The sequence below is a fragment of the Lactuca saligna genome, chromosome 5 (genome assembly GCF_052625555.1).
Source record: "Lactuca saligna cultivar CGN05327 chromosome 5, ASM5262555v1, whole genome shotgun sequence".
Lineage (NCBI taxonomy): Eukaryota > Viridiplantae > Streptophyta > Magnoliopsida > Asterales > Asteraceae > Lactuca > Lactuca saligna.
The window spans coordinates 267,625,228-267,648,727 of NC_136421.1; the positions used below are offsets into that span (position 1 = coordinate 267,625,228).

The following is a 23,500-nucleotide window of genomic DNA, read 5'->3' on the forward strand; positions in this document are numbered from 1 at the left end:
TAATTTTATCATATAATTAAGTGTTTATTTATACTTAATTGTTAATCACTTTTGGGAAATATAGAATCGGTTAGTAGAAGAGCTCCTAGAACAAATGCAACGGCTAGAAGGTGGAAGAGAGTTAACACACGCTTAAGAAAGAGTTCATTTCGAGAAAGTATTAGGAGAACGATGTGGCCGTATCAGAGGTATCAACTGGAAACCTTTTACTATCCCGCCGATTCCACAGCCATGACAACCACCACCACAACCATCACATGTAAAACAAGATTATTTAATTTCAATAAATACATTTTGATTTGGTAATTTTTATTTGCGGTGATTAATTTCTAAACACTTTGGTAATTGGTATCAATAAATGCATGTTGATTTGCTAATTGTGCTTTTGTCCCAAGTGCAAGAAATAGCAATATACTTTGGTTTTTTGTCTCTAGTTTATAAATAGCAATGTACTTTAGCGTCATAAAATGCATGTTGATTTGTGGTGGTTATTTGCTAAAAGATTTGTTAATTGTGCTTTTGTCCCAAGTGCAAGAAATAACAATGTACTTTGGTTTTTTGTCTTCAGTTTAAAAATAGCAATATACTTTGGCATCATAAAATGCATGTTGATTTGGTAATTTTGGTTTGTGGTGATTATTTGCTAAAAGCTTTGTTAATTGTGCTTTTGTCCCAAGTGCAAGAAATAACAATGTATTTTAGTTTTTTGCCTCTAGTTTAAAAATAGCAATGCACCTTGGCATCATAAAATGCATGTTGATGTGGTAATTTTGGTTTGTGGTGACTATTTGCTAAAAGCTTTGTTAATTGTGCTTTTGTCCCAAGTACAGGAAATAACAATGTATTTTAATTTTTTGTCTCTAGTTTAAAAATAACAAATACTTCAACATCATAAAATGCATGTTGATTGGGTAATTTTGGTTTGTGGTGATTATTTGCTAAAAGCTTTGTTAATTGGGTTTTTATCCCAAGTGCAAGAAATAGCAATGTATTTTGGTTTTTTGTCTCTAGTTTAAAAATAGCAATATACATCGGCATCATAAAATGCATGTTGATTTGGTAATTTTGATTTGTGGTGATTATTTGCTAAAAGCTTAGTTAATTGGGTTTTTGTCCCAAGTGCAATAAAGAACAATGTACTTTGGTTTTTTGTCTCTAGTTTAAAAATAACAATTTACTTTGGCATCATAAAATACTTGTTGATTTGGAAATTTTGGTTTGTGATAATTATTTTCTAAAAGCTTTGTTAATTGGGCTTTTGTCCCAAGTGTAAAAAATAGAAATATCCTTTGGTTTTATATCTCTAGTTTAAAAATAACAATCTGCTTTGGCATCATAAAATGTATGTTGATTTGGTAATTGTGTTTTTGTCCCAAGTGCAAGAAATAACAATGTACATTTGGTATATCTTGTATTTAAGTGCAAGAAATAGTATTGTACATTGGCAGTATTTTGTTTATGTTTGATAATTTAACTTATAAGTTTATATATAATATTATTTATTATGTAGTTGGAAAATCTCTAGGCAATGCTCAAAAACCCGACTTATAGGGAGTAGTTTTATGCATCTTTTCAATCGGGGAATAACCAGGGAGGAAACGATGGGAACAGAGATGGTGGTATGTCAGATAATTAATGTGTGTGTTGTATGTTAGACTTGTCGTCACACTTCACACTTTGACACTTGTTACAATTGTAAACCTTTGTTTATTTTGGTATGAAATTTATTATAACAGTATTTGGTATCTAATAGGATGTTATGTAATTTTTTTTTTCTGTATTTAATGTCATAATGTATCTGTTTTTTGATACCAAAATTCGTTGATTAATAAAAATTTAAAAATGAAAAATATTATTACCGACGACACTATTAGTGGTGACATGAGCATTAACGACGATGCAAAATACTAGTGCGACATGGTCATTAACGGCGACAAATCTCTTTACCGGTGACATTTTGATCAATAGCAATAAAGCAGTAGCGGCGACTTATTACCGACGACACGTCACAACTATTACCATTACCGTCGACTTCGCTAATCTTTATCGTCGACTTTTGTCGTCGCTAATGGTTTTTTTTCTTATAGTGTCGATATTACCTAAGACTTGGGGTAGTACCAGTGACGTATATTACCGGCGACGGGTATTATTGACGATAAAAGAGTCTTAGCAACGGATTTTTAGCAACGATGTAATAGAGGCAACATGTTGGGAATACTAGTAACAACGACAAATTTGGCTTTTACCGGCGACATTGTCACCGGTAATACATCTATTTCATGTAGTGAATGAAGGAAGAGAGGTGATAGATTTTGAATAAACGTTGTGAAAAGCTCAAGATCAAACATACTTTTTTTTAATTAATGTATTTCTAGGCATTGAATGTTTTAGGTTTTATAATTTTTAGTTAATGTATTTTTAAATATTATATTTTTTAACAACTGTATCCTTTATTTATAAACTAACAATTGTGTTTAAATATATGATGGTGACAACTTCAAAATTTATTAAACTTTACAGGGTTAATGTATTATAATATTAAATAGTAAATTAGAATAAAAAACATAAAATACTAGATGGCAATAATATATAAATCCATTTAACTATTTAGAGCTAAATGAATTATAGATTCGGCTATAAGTCCTTAGTTTTAATGCCATCATCTACAAATTCCATGCATCTCATCTTCCAAATTGAAAAGCAAGTTTCTACCACCAATATGGGAAAAACATGCACTATAGATGGTACAATCATGAGCAAGATATCAACCAACGGAAAAAGAATAACCAAGGTAAACAAAATTGACAGATAGGGGTGATTGTGATGTATCTCGTGATGATGGTGTGGGGACTTCAGACAGCGACACATAGAAAGAAGAGAGAAGAGAGAATTTTTGTCAGATGTCAAACAAAATTGTGTTGTAAGTATGTGTTTCCGTTGCCAGCATTAGCTGTTAATGCATCCAAAACTATCTCACGGGGGTATTCGATAGACTGAACCATCACTCCCCTTGTCTTTGTTTATAGTCACTGTCATTTTTTGTCCCCATAGTCTCCTGTGGCAAAAGATCGGTAAATTAGAAAAAATTCGATCACTAAATGGGTTACATTCAAGCCGGTGAATCAAACTGCATTAGTTTTACTGAACGTGCCTAGCAAATCTGAATTTGTCCCTCCTGTCATATTTTGGGCCATACCCAAAAGCAGATTGTCGTAATCTGAATATTATGATAATCCTCAAGCTGAGTCATATCCATTAAACTTTATATTATATAACTTTTGAAACTAATTCATGTTGATCCCGGTGACAAGGTGTAAAATAAACTTAATGTAAGTATATGGAGAACTTGAATATATATATATATATATATATATATATATATATATATATATATATATATAGAGAGAGAGAGAGAGAGAGAGAGAGAGAATCAAGATCAAATAAGAAAGAAATTTTTGGTAGGAAGGTAAGAAGTTTTTTTTCTACATATTTTTTTCGCACACAAACAAAATGAATCATTAGATGATTCATTTGTAAGATGATTCACAAGAATAAATTTTCAAAAAAAGATCTAGATGATTCATTTATATAATGATTTTGTTGTTATTCACTAAAATTATCATAAAAGTGAATTTTTTCTTAATTTACTTAAAAATGAATCATAAAGATGTTTTTTTAAGAATTTTTCTTGTGAATCATCTTAAAAATGAATCATCTAGTGATTCATTTTTTTTGTTCGTCAAAAAACTATGTAGAAAAAAAAACTTCTTACCTTCCTATAAAAAAAAATTTCTTACCGGATCTATATATATATATATATATATATATATATATATATATATATATATATATATATATATATATATATATATATATATATATAAGTTCATTTGAGACGGACATAATTTTATGAGACGGTGAGACCAATTTTTTACAGTAAAATTTTCTAATATTCTAATTATTGTAAAAATATAATATGTACAATATTCTAATATTATATGCTTTTAGAATATTTCAATGTAAATATGATAAAAATGTTGTTTTAGAATATCAGAATACTAAATATATAATATTTTTTTGAATAACAAAATATTAGAATATTTAATTAAAAAAAGTGGTCTAACGGTATCACAAATTTAGACGCATCTCAAATTAAGTTAACTATATATATATATATATATATATATATATATATATATATATATATATATATATATATATATATATATATATATATATATATATATATATATATATATATATATATATATATGGCGGACGGTTCATTTGAGATTAAAAAAAAAAGTAGAGATGTTGAGATTCAACCTCAGCTATACATTTCTCATTTGCAGCTCTAACGCTTCGATGTACCGACAACAGCAGTATATGCATAATCATAAATGCTCATATATATATATATATATATATATATATATATATATATATATATATATATATATATATATATATATAGAGAGAGAGAGAGAGAGAGAGAGAACTCGTTACTTGGTATCTGTTCGGTCGACTATTGAGTACCGAGTACTCAGAAGTACTCGGGAGTATTCGGATTCGGTAATTAATGTAGAAATACTTTTAGGAAAATTATATATGTTAAAATCATAAGTTGATTGAAATATATATATATATATATATATATATATATATATATATATATATATATATATATATATATATATATATATATGAATACATAAAAACTGAAAAACACATAATGGTTTCACTTTGTGGATAATTAATGAAAAATTAAGATAAATATAAAGTAATAATCACATGTGTTTGTGTTATATAATAAATCGTTAAATATATTATACATATTAATCACCGAGTTGTCTGAGTTTTACAACACTGCTCAGTTCAGTAAGGTACCGATCAGGGAGTACTCAAAATTCTGTAACTTGCCTCGGCAAGGGCCGGGTAACGAGTATTCGGAGAAGTATTCGGCCAAGTTGACGAGTTTACAACAATGTATGTATATATATATATATATATATATATATATATATATATATATATATATATATATATATATATATATATATATATGTCTGCTTATAGACTCAGTAATCATATATTATTATGACAGTTAGAGGCAGAAAAGATGGTGGTGATAGAGGAGACGGTGGTATAAGTAACGGAAGTGACAGTGATGAGGTCGGCTGATGTCAGAGTTGGTGGTACGTAGTGGTGGTGGGGATGGTGGCGGAGGAGAAAGAAACATATGACGTTATCTAATCATTTTCGATTATATCAGGTCTGTCGCATCGGTACACCAGAGGGTTAGAGCGGCAATCTTAAAATATATGGTTTAGGTTGAATATGAAGATTTTTATTTTATTTTTAATTTCAATTGAACTTACCTCTCTCTCTCTCTCTCTCTCTCTCTCTCTCTCTATATATATATATATATATATATATATATATATATATATATATATATATATATATATATATATATATATATATATATATATATATATATATATATATATATATATATATATAACATTTTGTGTACCTTATCCCTGTTATATATAACAATTAAGATATGTTAATTGGTAATTCCAAGATTGTTGGATAAAATTGTTTGGTAGCAATCTTAACCCAACTCTTGAAATTAGGACTGCACCTTTTTACATCTACTAAAGACCTGCAAAAAAGAAATATGCCTTTTAACACCATCTAATAAATTATCACTGCAATTACGAGATAACTAGCACCACAATCTTGTCGATGCACCAAAGGTTTAGAATGTCATATTTAGTCATTAATAGTTATAAATTTACCGGCCATATTTTGAGTGATTGAAGTACTTGTGTTAGAGTTTATTCTAAATATTTTTTTTGTGACTGAAATTGGGTATGACTTTATCTGGTACACTATTGATCTTGTGAATGCTGTCAGAACATATGTTTGCGTTAAGGTTAATACACATCCAACTTTTGGGAGAAGTACTGTTTAAGTCTTAATAGAATACTGGTTATAATCCCATGAAATTGTGATCAGATTAGCTGGTGAACAAGCATACAGTTTCCGACAACTTTGTCATCTTTCCGCGTTATATATTTTTTATTTTACTTTAAATAGCTAGCCCCACTGTAAATCCCGGTAGAAGGGTGCTTCTGTAATTGCACAAACATATTTTATTGTTTATGTGTTACCCTATATGATGATTGAGAGCTTTTTTGGTACTCATGCGAAGCCCACAACTATATGTTTTAAACCATCTTCTTCTTCTTTATATCTCTCATTCTTTATGAAAGATCCCATATGAAAGTTTGCTAGCTCTTAGAGATATATTATACAATAATGGGTTCTAAGGAGGAGGAAAGATCTGCTTTATATCAGAAGATAAAACAACTTCGTTCGGTTTCCCATTCAAATGCTGTAAACTTCTTAGTTTAGATGTTGCACATATAGAAATTTATCTGAGTCGAATTATTTGGCTTTAATATTTTGATTGTTTAGTGAGACCCGGCCCACAAGAAAACATATTGATGTACATAGATTTTCCGATTTTCTTGCTTACCCTTATAGTGCACCACTTCTGAACGCATGCTACTTATGTGTACCTTTTTAATTACATGATTATCCTTTGATGTAGATGTTGTCGTACTGTTGAACAAAAGGTAATTAACTGTTAATCATAAATCAGATTTATATGATGCTTGGTTTTATCATGACTTGCAGGTTCACAAAACATCAATTATTGTAGATGCATCAAAGTATATCGAGGAACTGAAAAAGAAAGTAGAAAGACTTAATGAAGATATCACAAGTTCGAGCGAATATAGTTCATTACCTATGGTAAACTCTTGTTTCATTTCCAAAACATGATATAATACTTCACGTTGCGTTCATACTGTATCTTAAATATATTTTTTCTTTCCAAAATTTAGCAAGTCAGAGTAGAAACCCTAGATAAAGGTTTTCGAATTAATGTGTATTCTGAAGAGGATTGCCCTGGTCTACTTGTCACAATCCTGGAAGCCTTTGAGGAGCTTGGACTTGACGTATGTGATGCTGCTGTGTCCTCTTCCAATAAGTTCCATCTCCAAGCCATAAGCGAAGTAAGAAGTTATTTTACTTGTTTAGATGTGTTTTCGTATATATATGATTTAATTTCACTTAAACATTATTCTTATACACATAGAGACAGATATGTTAATTCGTAAAGAATTGTTCATATTATTACAGGTCTAGTTCGATTGCTTTTATGTACGTCAATGGTAGAAACGACACATGCATTGGTTTTGTAAATTCTGTTTCTTGAGAATTAGAAAAATGTCCCATACTTGCCTTTCCATTTGTTTTGTAAACAACTTTGCACACCCCAACTGCTTATTTTTGCAATTATTTATAGGTAAGTCTCGTTCTCCAATCCAACTTTTATATTGATAAATGTTACGGTTTTGCAGAATGAGGGACACGTTGATGACATTGATGCACATGTGGTAAAACAAGCCATTTTGAAAGCTATCAAGAATACGAGTGAGAGAAACAACCAAGATTAATATAAAACTGTACATCCGTACAAGATGTATACAAACAAGGTCCTTAAACTGGGCAGTACGTAGTTCCTTCAACATATTAGGACTAGTGTAACTGAATGTTGTCTTATCAAGGAATAATGTGAGAATGAACATTCTTTACTAAGTTAGAGAAGTGATTCGTGCTATAAATGTCATGATAAACAGAACAGCTAGAACAAACCAAGAATGCATAAGATTAGGTGGAAATCCTTGAAGGAAAACACCAAAAGGCGAGTTGTATTATAATTCATAAAATTTCAATTATAAAAGACAGAATGGAGAAGAGAATACAATTTTTTGATTGGGGTTCCGAGTATTTCAAATGAATTGAAGTATGGAACCAATAAATTAAATACCATATAATAAACCCCTAACAAGAATCATACCAGAATTCTAAACTTATAAACACCTAAATAAATGGAATGAAGTCTCAATACTTGTTCCATCATGATCTCAAGGATATTAAATTCGTAAAAATCCGAATCAGATTGGAGGAGTTATGGATTCAGTTAAAAGTAAAAATCAACACGTAGTTAAAGTTAATTACGTCAAAATGGCATCCATGGATCGGTTGGGTTTTTGCTAATGCCGTCAAAAGGAGAGTTGGTTAATCGGTTTTGACAGAGATTAATCGGGGATTATAAACTATTAATAAAGTATTAAAATTAATCAAAAGTTAATATATCTTAAGAAAAACAAGTACTTCAAAATTAGAAAATATGAAATTTTATAATTTGAAAATACAAAAATATGAATATTTTTTATAATATTTAAAATTTTGGTAATTTTGGAGTAAAAAAAAAGTTAATTTTATGATTTTTTTTTGACATTTTTTACCTTATTTATTTATTTATTGTTATTTTTTACTTTTTGTTGACTGATTAATCCCGCTAAGATCGATTAATCCACCAAACCGGATGAATCACTAATTATGTCAAGCATCATTAATCCTAGTTGGTTGGAGTACATAAAACGATTAATCTACGATTAATTCCGATTTATGCAGCCTTGATATATATATATATATATATATATATATATATATATATATATATATATATATATATATATATATATATATATATAATTAAAGATGATCATGAGATAAATAAACAATAATCATATATACTAAAGGTATATAACGATAATTATGAAGGGTTTTTAATAAAATAAAAGTTTCAAATATAAGATAAAATACAAAGGTTAAACTCTTAGTTAACTTAAATTATTCATCTTTTAGTCTTGATTAAATTCGGCTACCTCGGATTATAATCGTTAATCTTAAAGAGATATGAAAATATATTTATAGATCTATACGAGGTTTGACACCCCTACCAGCGATTGCTAGTTACAATCCTTGCTTAATAACTTAGTATTACAGCGTCCGATGAAACGTCGTGCGGGGTTATTATAATTCTACAACGCCGATTATAGGGGTTTATGCTAATGCGATTAACAACCTTAGGGGAAGCGACTACCAAGAGGGGCACATTCAACTAGTTAAAATGTTAAGATATCCTAACTTAGATAGACCTAGGATAAATAAAACACCCTAAAATACTTAGGAGGTAAGGATTTTCAAATAATAAAATAAGATGTTTTAAAAGAGATTATTCCAAAAAAGAAAAGAGTTTTTAAAAGATCAAATAAAGAAGAAAACAAATAAAAATATGTGAACTCACCAACAACCTGTTGACGTTTTCAAAATACATATATTCTCAAGGAGATGAGTGTAGAGAAAGGGCGGTCTGAAGAGGGAGTCGTCATAGAAGAATGTTGGAAGTTGTTCCTGTTTGTTCAATGTTTAATTTCTTTTTAAGATGTATGTTTCGTCTACTAAAACAACGTAATACATACTTTTCAAAAAAAAAATATCGTTTTTCATATACTTGTGTGTAATGTTCAATATATTTGATTGCCAAGATCCAATTAATCCCACGTCGCACTGTCTGGCATTTTCGCCGCTGGCTAAGCAGGGTTTGACAGATTGGTATTAGAGCCTCAGGTTATAGCGAAATAGTAATTTCTTAGGAACTACGGCTATAACCTAGGACATTGTGACATCCCCAATTTTACGGCCGGAAAAGAGCGATTTGTTTATGCTTTGTTTTATAAATCATAGTGATCGTTTAAAGAAAACGTTTGCGGAATTTGTTCCCAAAATAAAATATGATAACCATTTATCAAAACATTTCTCAAAGAGAATGTATTTCCATTATATAATAAAACCTCGGGATGTCATGTTCCGATACATACCAAAAGCATAAACAATATAAAATAGATCTTACAATAGTTAATTATAACTACTGATCTATAATCCCAAAATCTCTCGTCAAGTCTACCAACTTATACCCTTGTGCCATTACCTGTAATGAAAAGAAAACTGAGAGGGTCAGGCTTGGGAGCCTGGTGAGCATATAGGGTTTTCAACCCACAATAATATAATTATTATAATCAACCATCAAACAATCAACCCAATTACCCATCCCCATTATCTCCTTTATTTCTTAGGATTTTACCCTAAGAATTCAACTACCCGTCATTCATTCATTCCTAAGATTTACCAAAGGAATTAGCAAAAAAATCTATTGCTACATAAGGCGCATCTACCAACATCATCCTTTAAGCGCCTCTGCCAGGATTACGTCATACATTATGAGGCGCGACTGCCAGGTTTATGACATTTTCTTTTAGGTGCATCTGCGACATTATCTCATAAGCGCATCTGCCAAGATTACCCTATAAGCGCATCTGCTATTATTATGACAATCTCTATTTGGCGCATCTGCCGACATTATCCTATAAGCGCATCTGTCAGGATTACTCTATAAGCGCATCTGCTATTATTATGACAATCTCTATTTGGCGCATCTGCTGACATTCTTCTCCAGCACATCTGCTAATTTTATGACATTCTTTAATAGGTGCATCTACCAATATCATTCTTAATCATCTTTCATACCTCATCACTTTATCACATACCAACTATCTCATTTACCCATGTTCTACCCAACATATTTGTAGATATAGAATACACATACAGTTTAACTCATTTAAAAACTATATAAAACATTCATTCCATACTCATCTCAAATAAACAACAATATATAAACACATAGCACGTATCTTATACCAAATACTTCATATTTATGTGTTAGAAGAAAGTAAACATACACTCTCCCAAACATATACTTAATACATTCAAACAATACTTGTATTATACCCGTGTTTATGAAAGGGACTATACACCCACACATATAAACAACTTTATATTATACACGTAGCACGTATTTTATAGAAAATATTTAATAATTATGCGTTAGAAGAAAATAACTACACACTCACTTGATCAGAAGATGATCGGACAGCACTACGACTTGCAGAAGTAGTAATCCTCAGCAGATCTGGAAGATCTCTTCAAAAATCGAACTTCTCGCGGGCAGAGCATCGACTCGGGAACCGCACTTCTCGGGATCTTCGGGATCTCGGGACTCGCATCGGGGATCGAGTATGATACCGGGGATTCGGGGTATTTCTGGCACGCAAATCGATGCAAAACGGGAGAGAGAAGAGAGGAAATTGGCATTTGGGTCGGCTGCCCTCGCATCCTATTTATAGGAGGCTGGAGCCTCGGAGTACGCGGGGCGTACTGGTCCGAATGCGTCATTGCTTACGTATCCGAAGCCACTTGCTGCGATGTCGACACCTTCGGAGTACGCGGGGCGTACTCGAGTACACGGGGCGTACCTCTGATAAGACCGGTGACTCCTTCGGATAATGCTTCCGAATTAAAGATTAAAAATAAATACAAATTATTTAATAATCTTCGGAAATTCATATCTTCTTCATACGAACTCCATTTTCGACGTTCTTTATATCCACGCGAAGGTGAGACTACGATCTACAACTTTCGTTTACACTCCGTCGGCTAATTTTGACTTTTATTTTTATTATTTATTTTTAATAGGCCGGGACAGAAACTTTTGTTAAAAATTCATAACTTCTTCGTTTGACGTCCGTTCTCGCCTAACTTTTTATCGATTCGATACCAACAATGAGATCTTCGATTCTCATTTAGATTGCTTCGGCTAAATACCGCTCTAACGTAAATTCACTTTTTACGTTGCATTGCGTCGTGCCGGTTCTGTCGCGAAACTTCGCCGGGTCATAACTTCTTCGTTATAACTCGGATTTTGGCGTTCTTTATATGCACGGAAACCTTGTGACATATACTACAACTTGGTTAAGATTAATCCTTCTAGATAATCTTCCATCAAAAAGTCATTTTTGATGCCTATCGTCTCTAAATTGATTAGCCCGGATCTACAGGTGTTACAATTATCTCCCCTTAGGATGATTACGTCCCGGAATCATCAACGAAATAGGACTTTCATAATGATTCCACACATTATTTATTCATGCTAGGTAATAACCGTAACTTCCGTGTTTTCTCTAAAGAGTATTTAACTCTACGGATTTCTTGATCGCAGAAGATGCCCAAATCTTGCATCTGCCTATCGTACTATGTTGTACTTTCAATCGTAACCCTCGAGTTACCAAATAAGTCGTTATTATGGACTCCTTCTTCTTCTTAGGATAATTACTTTCATTTATCTATTGTAACAAACCGATGGGTCGTGCTCTATCGACCTCTCATCGCACGATGCGACGCTTAGACTCGGTCTTTAATAAAGTTAAATTCCAGAATGGAATATACCTTCCTTCATATTCTAATGTGATATAATCACATTTCAGCATGTAGCATTTCTACCTACAAACTTCTTTTAACAACGAGAGCGACACTATCAATCGCATTAACTTCAACCTTCTGACTTAAGTCAGATGTTACATCTAACTCGGTCCTCTAGACCACGTACATACTCCTCGCCGTCGAACTCAAATTTAAATATGACCACTATGGTCGGAACAAGAACCATATTACTAGTCATTACCGAAACAATGGTAATGACATACCAGAATAAAATGGAATCAATCACTAGCTTCTTGGTAACCTTGTGACTTTCCCTGATCCAAGTGTGAGTCCTGTGCTTCCGGTAGTATATGCATCTACTACCTTTCACACCTACTCATACTCGTCCCAAGTATCGTCTCGTAGTCGACCAAGTCACCATACAAGAAAATCAGACAATCATTCAACACATCAGTTAACAAAACTAGGGTTTATATAAATTCCTTGAAACGATTACACAAAAGTTCCAGTTCACCCTATACAATGCCTCTAATAGGCTACATACATGATACTTTTCATATCACTACTTTATAACTTGATCTTTAGATATAAGATCCTTATTCCTGATTCCTTGCATTGCCATCTGCTTCATCAAGGATCATTTGAAACGCTCTTGCCTTTAGCTTTGGCGGCGCCTCTAGCCTTGCTGCTTGATTCTTCCTTGGGCTGTCTTGCTTGAACTGCCCCTCTTCTTTACATTCATAACACACCTTTTTGTTGAAAATACATTCATCGACATAGTGCCCATGCTTTCCACACTTGAAACATGTCACCTCCACGCCACATTTTCCTGAGTGCTTCTTTTTGCACTTATCGCACCACCTTGCCTCATCCCTTCCTCCTCCTCCAAACTTTGAGAATTTTCCTTTCTCATTAGAACCTGAAGTTCCTTCCAACTTTCTCTTCTCGCCAACTTCAACCTTACTGTCAGTCCTCCCCTTGATCATATTCTCAACAGACTTGGCAGCCCAAATAGCTGCCTCTAAGGTAGGTGCCTGACGTACTGGCACCGCATACTCCCAAGGGAGTCCCTTTACGTACCGGTCGACTTTTGTCAGCTCGTCTGGGATGATGCGTAAAGCAAACTCCATCTTGTCTGTGAAGGCATTAGTGTATTCATCCACTGACATGCTACCTTTCTTCAATATCAGAAACTTATTCTCCAACTCCAATAGATTTTGAGCAGAGCAGAACTTGCGCTTGAATTGCACCAAGAATTCTGCCCAGGTCAGTTGCAGTGGCTCATTAGGACTTAGGATCTTCCCCAAAGTGTTCCACCAACGAACAGCCCCACCCCTGAACTGACGTACTGCATAGATAGTTTGCAACTTGCCTCTGCAGCCACAAGTCATGAAGGCTAACTCCATTTCGGAAATCCAATCCATAACTCCAATCGGATCCTCCTTTCCATTGAAGGTCGATGGTTTGCAAGTTAGGAAGTCCTTGTACTTGCATCCCATTCCATCATTCCTTCCACCATGGTTGTCTTGCCTAACTATCGGTGGGTTGGCTTGACCAACAGACCCACTGAAGTTTCCACCTTCCGAGTGCCCTTCATTTAATTCAGGCTCCTCCACACGAATTGACAGTTCTTCACGATTCTGTTGAAGCAACCGTCTAGTTTCATCCATCTGACGATCCAACATTGTCTGAATCATCATTTGCACACCAGCCATGGTTATTGGCTCAGGTGCTGCTGCTACGACAGGTACTTGTTCAATCACTGGTGGTTGATTCCTGTTTTCATCAGCATTTCCAACTCCACTTCTTGTTCTCACCATTTTTGATCTATACACCAAATAAGGTGAAATTAGATCCTCATTCACGATAGATATTCAAATCATCTTTATCACTCCGAAACGTTTACATGCTAGTTCTAATATCGTAGACGTACGCTTAGAATCCTACACACATAAGGTTTCCAGATCCGGTCGGCAACAGACCATAGATCCGAACAAATAATATCATATATGGCAACATATAACATTTAGCACATAAAGCATTTTAGGCAACTTCCCTAAAATAAACTAGTGCTCATGTCTAAAACATAACAGACACACCTCTCAAAATTCCACTTAGCATTCTAAGTTTAAGTCTAGAAATCCTACAAATTCCTAGTTCGCTTAAACTAATGCTCTGATACCAACTGTGACATCCCCAATTTCACGGCCGGAAAAGACCGATTTGTTTATGCTTTGTTTTATAAATCAGAGTGATCGTTTAAATAAAACGTTTGCGGAATTTGTTCCCAAAATAAAATATGATAACCATTTATCAAAACATTTCTCAAAGAGAATGTATTTCCATTATATAATAAAACCTCGGGATGTCATGTTCCGATACATACCAAAAGCATAAACAATATAAAATAGATCTTACAATAGTTAATTATAACTACTAATCTATAATCCCAAAATCTCTTGTCAAGTCCACCAACTTATACCCTTGTGCCATTACCTGTAATGAAAAGAAAAATGAGAGGGTCAGGCTTGGGAGCCTGGTGAGCATATAGGGTTTTCAACCCACAATAATATAATTATTATAATCAACCATCAAACAATCAACCCAATTACCCATCCCCATTATCTCCTTTATTTCTTAGGATTTTACCCTAAGAATTCAACTACCCGTCATTCATTCATTCCTAGGATTGACCAAAGGAATTAGCACAAAAATCTATTGCTACATAAGGCGCATCTACCAACATCATCCTTTAAGCGCCTCTGCCAGGATTACGTCATACATTATGAGGCGCGACTGCCAGGTTTATGACATTTTCTTTTAGGTGCATCTGCCGACATTATCTCATAAGCGCATCTGCCAAGATTACCCTATAAGTGCATCTGCTATTATTATGACAATCTCTATTTGGCGCATCTGCCGACATTATCCTATAAGCGCATCTTCCAGAATTACTCTATAAGCGCATCTGCTATTATTATGAAAATCTCTATTTGGCGCATCTGCCGACATTCTTCTCCAGCACATCTGCTAATTTTATGACATTCTTTAATAGGTGCATCTACCAATATCATTCTTAATCATCTTTCATACTTCATCACTTTATCACATACCAACTATCTCATCTACCCATGTTCTACCCAACATATTTGTAGATATAGAATACACATACAGTTTAACTCATTTAAAAACTATATAAAACATTCATTCCATACTCATCTCAAATAAACAACAATATATAAACACATAGCATGTATCTTATACCAAATACTTCATATTTATGTGTTAGAAGAAAGTAAACATACACTCTCCCAAACATATACTTAATACATTCAAACAATACTTGTATTATACCCGTGTTTATGAAAGGGACTATACACCCACACATATAAACAACTTTATATTATACACGTAGCACGTATTTTATAGAAAATACTTAATAATTATGCGTTAGAAGAAAATAACTACACACTCACTTGATCAGAAGATGATCGGACAGCACTACGACTTGCAGAAGTAGTAATCCTCAGCAGATCTGGAAGATCTCTTCAAAAATCGAACTTCTCGCGGGCAGAGCATCGGCTCGGGAACCGCACTTCTCGGGATCTTCGGGATCTCGGGACTCGCATCGGGGATCGAGTATGATACCGGGGATTCGGGGTATTTCTGGCACGCAAATCGATGCAAAACGGGAGAGAGAAGAGAGGAAATTGGCATTTGGGTCGGCTACCCTCGCATCCTATTTATAGGAGGCTGGAGCCTCGGAGTACGCGGGGCGTACGAGTCCGAATGCGTCACTGCTTACGTATCCGAAGCCACTTGCTGCGATGTCGACACCTTCGGAGTACGCGGGGCGTACCTCGGATCAGACCGGTGACTCCTTCGGATAATGCTTCCGAATTAAAGATTAAAAATAAATACAAATTATTTAATAATCTTCGGAAATTCATATCTTCTTCATACAAACTCCGTTTTTGACGTTCTTTATATCCACGCGAAGGTGAGACTACAATCTACAACTTTTGTTTAGACTCCGTCGGCTAATTTTGACTTTTATTTTTAATAGGCCGGGACAGAAACTTTCATTAAAAATTCATAACTTCTTCGTTTGACGTCCGTTCTCGCCTAACTTTTTATCGATTCGATACCAACAATGAGATCTTCGATTCTCATTTAGATTGCTTCGGCTAAATACCGCTCTAACGTAAATTCACTTTTTACGTTGCATTGCGTCGTGCCGGTTCTGTCGCGAAACTTCGACGGGTCATAACTTCTTCGTTATAACTCGGATTTTGGCGTTCTTTATATGCACGGAAACCTTGTGACATATACTACAACTTGGTTAAGATTAATCCTTCTAGATAATCTTCCATCAAAAAGTCATTTTTGATGCCTATCGTCTCTAAATTGACTAGCCCGGATCTACGGGCGTTACAGACATATACTGTAAACTAGTTAAACCTAATAAAAGTAAAAATTGTTTATTAACATATGGATAGACTACTGAAGGGAGAGGTGTGTAGTTTGAATTGTTGCTAGGGTTGTTGGATTTCAGAACAGCTTTACACTAAAATTATCCTAGCCTTCGACACTCTCATCTGGTTGATCCCTACTTGATAATCTTGAAGTATAAACCATAGGATAAATAAAAACACTAAACCAGACATAACAAGATATAGAGTTATATACGAACTCAAAAAATCTACATAGTACAATATCTATTAAATTGTAAACCCAAGGTTTTAGACCTAAAAACCCTACCTACGATTAATAAAGTATTGCGGCCATACCACAACTAGATCTGGAATGTGCACTAAGTTTTATTATGGTTTGACCAACACATTCTTAAACCTGGATACGGTAGTTGGCAAGCTAAGCGCTTGAGGATTTATGGATTGGCGTTATAGTTCGACTAGCTAGGATCCTTAGATAGATTTATGACCAAGCTCACTAAATAAGTATTCTACCCATATCTTGAGGTTGATGATCTAAATGCACTTATCCGACATACCCCCTTAGAAAAAATCAAAGTGGATGTGGGCGGTCGGAGCAATGTGATCTTCAAGAGCACATTGATGGAAGATATTTGTGAGTATCTCATCCTTCCCCAGAGAGTGATTAGGTAGTGTCATAGACGGAAGAGGAAGAGTTTGATCCCTGGATGCCTAGCCCACTTACACCTGAAAATGTGGAGGAACCATTTGAGGATGAGAAGCCATTACATGATGCAGAGCCAATGGAGGATGTACAATGTAACACCTGTTGTCAGGTAATTTCCTTTTTCAGTCCTTGTGTTTTCAAAGTTTTCATAAAAGGTCCTTACGATAGGCATACAACCTGTACGATAGGCGTAAGTCAAGAAGCTTTGGGGCGGGTCAATATTTAAGTACACTGGGTGTACATATGTGTACGCCAAGTGTACTTGTGCTGTCTCCAAAAACCTAATTAATACTTTAAATGTGACCACTATTTAAGCAACAAAAACCCTCTTGGGCCTTCTCATGACCAACCTTTATATCCTCCAAATTCTAAAATCGAACCCTTGGTTATGTATGATAGTTTTGAAGCTTGAAAAGTGATTCATAAGTGTTTTATGTTAGAGGGAAGATTGTAACATCCCGATGATGATGTACTTTCAATTGCAAGTATGGCCCATATTGGCATTTTGGTGATTTTTGGCCAAAGCGTTAGTAGGTTGGACGTACGTTGTGCACCCTGGGCATACTTGGGTGGAGCTTAGTACACTAAGTGTACACCGTGTACGCAAGGCGTACATAAAGGATCCCCAAACCCTAGTTTATAGGGTTTGGTCTATTGATACAAGAAAGTGACCCTCGGCAACTAAAATGAACTCGAAGACCCAAATGCTCGTGTGAACCGGAGTGGTGGATACTGAAGACTGTTTGTCATCTTATGGAGCCTGAAGACTAGATGAAGACCCAAACATCTGAGAACATGAAGTCTGTTACAAGTTATCTTACTGACTATGCGTGTAAACTTAGTGTTATCTGGTGTACCCTTCAGTGTCACCAAAGTTAGTCAATTTTTAACTGTTTATTATTTCCGTGTAACTTTTGGACCTCTATAAATAGAGGTTTGCACTTCATGTTTATGTACCAATTTTGAACTTATCAATAGATGATTTATTCATCTCTATACTATCTAAAGCTATCTGATTGATACTTTATCTGAGTCCCTCTTCACTTATGTTATTCCTCATTTACTTACTTGTGTTTGCATGCAAACCATGTTACGATTCAACAAAGTGTCTACTAGTTTAATGCTTATTGATATCACTTGCTTCTATTTACATTCCTTACTTTTCTGTAATCTAACTATTATTATTGAGCTAACAAAGATCCGTTGAGATTAACTTATTATGCCGCAATATATTATCTCTTTACTAACTGTTAATAATTTCGTCTCTCAATAATTGGTATCAGATCCAAAGTGTTCCCTTTTAACTCCTTTCAAAAAATCGAAGGTTTTCTTAAAAAAAAAAACTCTTATTTAAAAGGACTTTTATACCATTAAATCTCATTAAAACAAGGAAAAATGGCACACACTTGTTTTTTAAACATTTCAAACAGTGTTGGAGGTTCTAATAGAGCTCTAATACTTGTTGCAAACAAATATCATCATTGGTCCCAAAGAATGGAAAGATATTTAAAGAGACTCGAAAGAGGTGCTTGGAGATCGGTAGACGAATGACCTCATGTTCCTATTCTCACTCGTATTTGTAACTAATGGTGCTCAGGCAATACTTGGAGGTGGTCTAGCAGCCATGAACAAACCTACGAATGATGACTCGAAAAGACGGGGAAAGATGTGATTTCCTTCTACAAAGTTTCATGTGGCGTTGCTATAGACAACTTTGAGATCATCATCAACTGCGAATCTGCCAAAGAAATTTGGAAAGTACTCAAAAATCTATACCAAGGGTTTGAACAAGCTCAAGACAAGAAGCTTACTGCTGTTCTCAACGAATTCACAAACTTCAAAGCTCTACCTAGTAAAAGTCTTGATGACTACTTCAAGAGATTCAACCTCATAATAGGTTAGGAAGACATTGGACGACTTCAAAAATGATACTTCAATGAGACAGGAAGATCCAAACTCTTTCACTGTTCAAACTTTACAGTGATCTTCAAGCTTAAAAATCCACAACGTTAAAAGAATGTATAGATATGGGTGGATCTCTTGCTTTAATGGCTCAAACTCCTCAGTATGCCATCAAAGCACCTTAGTATCCTTATCCCATAGATTGATCATATCGACATTCATATGATAACTCACTGCAATCATATGAAGTAGATGTCGTATTAGATGATGAGGAAGAGTTCCAAAATGCCATAGACCTCTTGAGTCAACAGTTCAATCGACATCCACCACCAACTTTTCGCAAACAACAACATTTTACTAAACCACCTTTTAACGAAACTTCAACCCTCCGAACAATCATCAATGATATCATAGAAACCCTCATCACCAACCTTAGCCTCAGAATGCTCCTCAAATGATTTCCAATCATCACCGATATCCTAGAAACCCTCATCACCGATATCTTAGAAACACTCATCACCGAGCTCCCATGAGTCACAAAATCGTGAAATCGCGATCCAAATCATCGAGTTATCCTCAAAATCACCGAGTTCCTCCTTCTCAACAGAAACTGGACTTTCCTAGTACAACTCGTTGAGTTCCCTTGTAGACTCGTCGAGTTCCTTCAACAGAATCGGGAACATTCCAAACCAACTTGCAGAGTTCCCTTATGGACTCATCGAGTTCACCTGTCTGTCAACTCTTCTTAGTGCATTAAGTCCTTATTCATCAGATCTACACCCTAAACTCCGGATCCAAACTGGAAATACACTTAAAAGGGTAAACTTTCCAAATTTACCAATTAAGGTCCTCTCCCAACGCATAAAACTCAAACCCTAACTCAAAATGGCTTAGATCCAACTCCAAAAGCCATCATAACTTCAAGATAGACCATGAGGTCATAGATTTGGACTCAAGGGACAAAATGATAATGTAAAGTCTTAAACTTTATCCACATGCATGACCATAGGAGCTTCAAAAGACCAAAATGATGGTCTAAAGGTTGCATGGGGCTTCCATGGCCATAAAGTTGGCACCTTTATTCCATGGAAACCCGTCAAGACCCTAGATCTGAAGTATTCCCCATTTGGGACATCCAAATCCTAAGAATCATGTTTGTTGGACCAAAACTAGTAAAGTAACCCCCAAAAGGAGATCTAAGCAACTACAAGGAAAGGTTTAAGCTTTATACCAGCAAAATGTCATGGATGAGGCAAGGATCCTGGATCTATATGCTCCTTCTTGTGTGTCTAAGCTCTTCCTTCTTCCAATAGCTTCAAATACACACCAAAACACTAAAAAATAGCTCACAAACACTCAAATGGATTTAGGGTTTTTGAGATTTACGATTTGGGACTTGGAGGCTGGAAATGAGGCCATCATGAATGGTTTAAATTTTTTAAATAGGGTGCAAACCTCGAAAATCAGCGTTTCATCCCTGCCAGCCTACTGGTCAAGTTGAGGCCTCCCAACTCGTCGAGTAGGTTACTTAAATCATGCGACCCTTATGATCTCTACTCGATGAGTTTGGGCCCAACTCGTCGAGTTGCTCTATAAAAAGGAATAAATTTAAGTTAAATATGTACCAGGAACCAGGTGTTACATGTGTTGGATAAGGTGTCTAAGTCCATAACTATTTTTGGTATGTACTTGACCCGGTTTCGCATGGTCCATTTGGGTTGCATGGCATAATACATTTGGATAGACTAAAATGAGAGAAATAACACTTGTGGTTTCTTAATATGTTATAAGTTCTAATTTATTAATAATATTATTTAATTAGTATTAATCAAGAATTAATTAGGTGATCAAAAAGGATACTAATTAAATATATCGGTTGATTGTGTAAATCATCCATACTTATATAATGGGCTAATGCTTCATGGATTATCAAGTTGGGCTAAAACTATAGGGTGCTCCATGGTGGTTGTTGAACCCATGGGTCATGAAAATGAAAAGTCATGACAATTAGGGTTTACATGGTGTAACCCTAATTGTAACACACTATATACGGCTCCTTATGTTCACCAAAATCGGAACTTAAGTAAGAAAGGAGAGGGCAAGCCGATTTTACAAGTGTGACATTTCTCTCAAGTATATTCCAAGTGCATTTGGTGTTGGGTGAGATATTTGAGGCATCACACTTGGGGTGCTAGGCTCACAAGGTTTTCAAGGAATCCAAATTACTACAAGGTATGTATTTCTAGCTATCTTTTATGTTTAAAGTTCCCCATGTATGCTAGATAGGATTAAGAACCTTGGAAATCAAATTTTCCATGTATTTTAGAAAAACAAGATCCAAGGTTTCTAGGGTTGCATGTACACCTTAGGAGTGTTAGAATGCTCTAAACCCTACAGTGGCATCAGAGCCTAGACTTGTTTGTTTGATACTTGATGCAAAATAGTGAAAAAAAAGTCAAAATTCTTGTTGTATGAACAGTGGACTCATCGAGTCCATGGGGGGGACTCGACGAGTCCAAGCGAATCTTTGACCAAATCGGCGAGTTGGTTCTTGCACTCGACGAGTTGGTCATATAGTGTGTTGATTTTCGATTTTTGATGCTGGAAATGGAATAGAAACATTACCCTAAACTGTTTTGGTGTTTTAAAACTTTTTTTAGGTGGTGTAATGGTTGTTCTAATCCATTTACAATGGCTAATATCAAGACTTCATGTTTATATGTGTTCATATGTTGTTGAAATTTTTATATGAATATTCATGGTCTTATGAATTCTTGCAAGATCATAGGAATTATGTGCTATTGATTGGTAGTTAATTCATGATCATGATGTGTTTTAATGGAGTCCATAACTTGTCCTCAAGTTATGGATAACCAAAAGTCACTTTGTAATAAATCCATTAAAAGAACACATAAGTTACAAAAAATGAAGAGTCTTCATTTTTAATAAACAATAACTCATAAGTAATGAATTGAAAAGTTTTGTAAAGTTACAAAACTTGCCCTCAAGTTTTGGAACATGTAAAGTCATCTAGTAAACCTTAGTTCCAACCCCTAGAATTTTAAAAGTTAAAATTCAACCCTTGTACTTTATAATATTATAAGTTAATAATATATGTATATATATATATATATATATATATATATATATATATATATATATATATATATATATATATATATATATATAAGATCAAGTTATTTTACCGTTACTAGATCTCATTCACGAAGCCATTCTATAAGGGGGTATAAGGTTGTTGCCTATAAAATGGCAGCTTAATGGGTGTCCACTCTCACCCACCGCTTCCTTGACTGGTGGAGGGTCGTTAGCCGAACGGGTAGGACAATGACTTTAAATTCTCATTAAAAGTATAATGATTATTATAAAGTAACTAAATGTTTTATTAAATTACAAATATTAGTTACTTTAGGAAAATGTGAATAAGTTTCTAATCCATGAAATTACACTTTGCACCTTGATTAAGTCGTTAGTGGAGCGTGTGTGGAGAACCAGTAGACTAACTTGGACTTAACGAGGTAGGCAAAGGGCGACTTAAGGTTTTTCAGAGGTCGGTGGAGCGTGTGTGGTTAACCAACATATCGATTGAGTGAAAAACATTAAGGGTACCAAGTAATTTTTATGGTTACTTCACACCTTGTTTTGTGATCCTCGACATCCCAGTCACAAAACCTGAAGGGCATACTCGAGATTGAAATATGCCATTGACAAGTTCAATGAATCTCAAAAGAATCTAGGAGTTTCTAAAAACCAATTAAAACCTAATAATTTATATTTCGTTTTTCATGGTGGAAATTGGTGAATCGTCATTCACCTACCTTTCAAATATGTTATAGCTTAGATTACGACATCCTTCTTCTAAGTTATAATATATTGTAATTGGGTCCTAGCCTTAATATTACATTTGGGTGTTTTATTAAGGACTATCTTTATATCTAATCTAAACTTGTTTTTTCTTCTTTTTCAGAGGTCAACCAACAATGTTGCTTCTGGCTCAAATCCTATCGGCTCCTTCTCTCTCATGAACCTTTATGGGAGAGTCATCGTTGATGGATCTAACTTTATAGATTGGATCAGGAATATCAGGATGGTCACTCAGTATGAGAACAAATAATATGTCCTCGACAAGGAGCTTAAAGAACCCAAGCTGACTACTACT

At 34.5% G+C, this 23,500-nt stretch overlaps 1 protein-coding gene across 1 annotated transcript; it reads left to right on the plus strand.

Annotated features, from left to right (window-relative positions):
* Nucleotides 1–6,200: 6,200 nt before the first annotated feature.
* LOC144997742 (uncharacterized) lies at nucleotides 6,201–7,674 on the plus strand. The gene is made up of 4 exons (XM_078957610.1): nucleotides 6,201–6,405; nucleotides 6,709–6,825; nucleotides 6,918–7,088; nucleotides 7,437–7,674. The coding sequence occupies exons 1-4, from the start codon at nucleotides 6,328–6,330 to the stop codon at nucleotides 7,530–7,532; spliced, it is 462 nt and encodes a 153-aa protein (XP_078813736.1). The 5' UTR covers nucleotides 6,201–6,327; the 3' UTR covers nucleotides 7,533–7,674.
* Nucleotides 7,675–23,500: the final 15,826 nt, after the last annotated feature.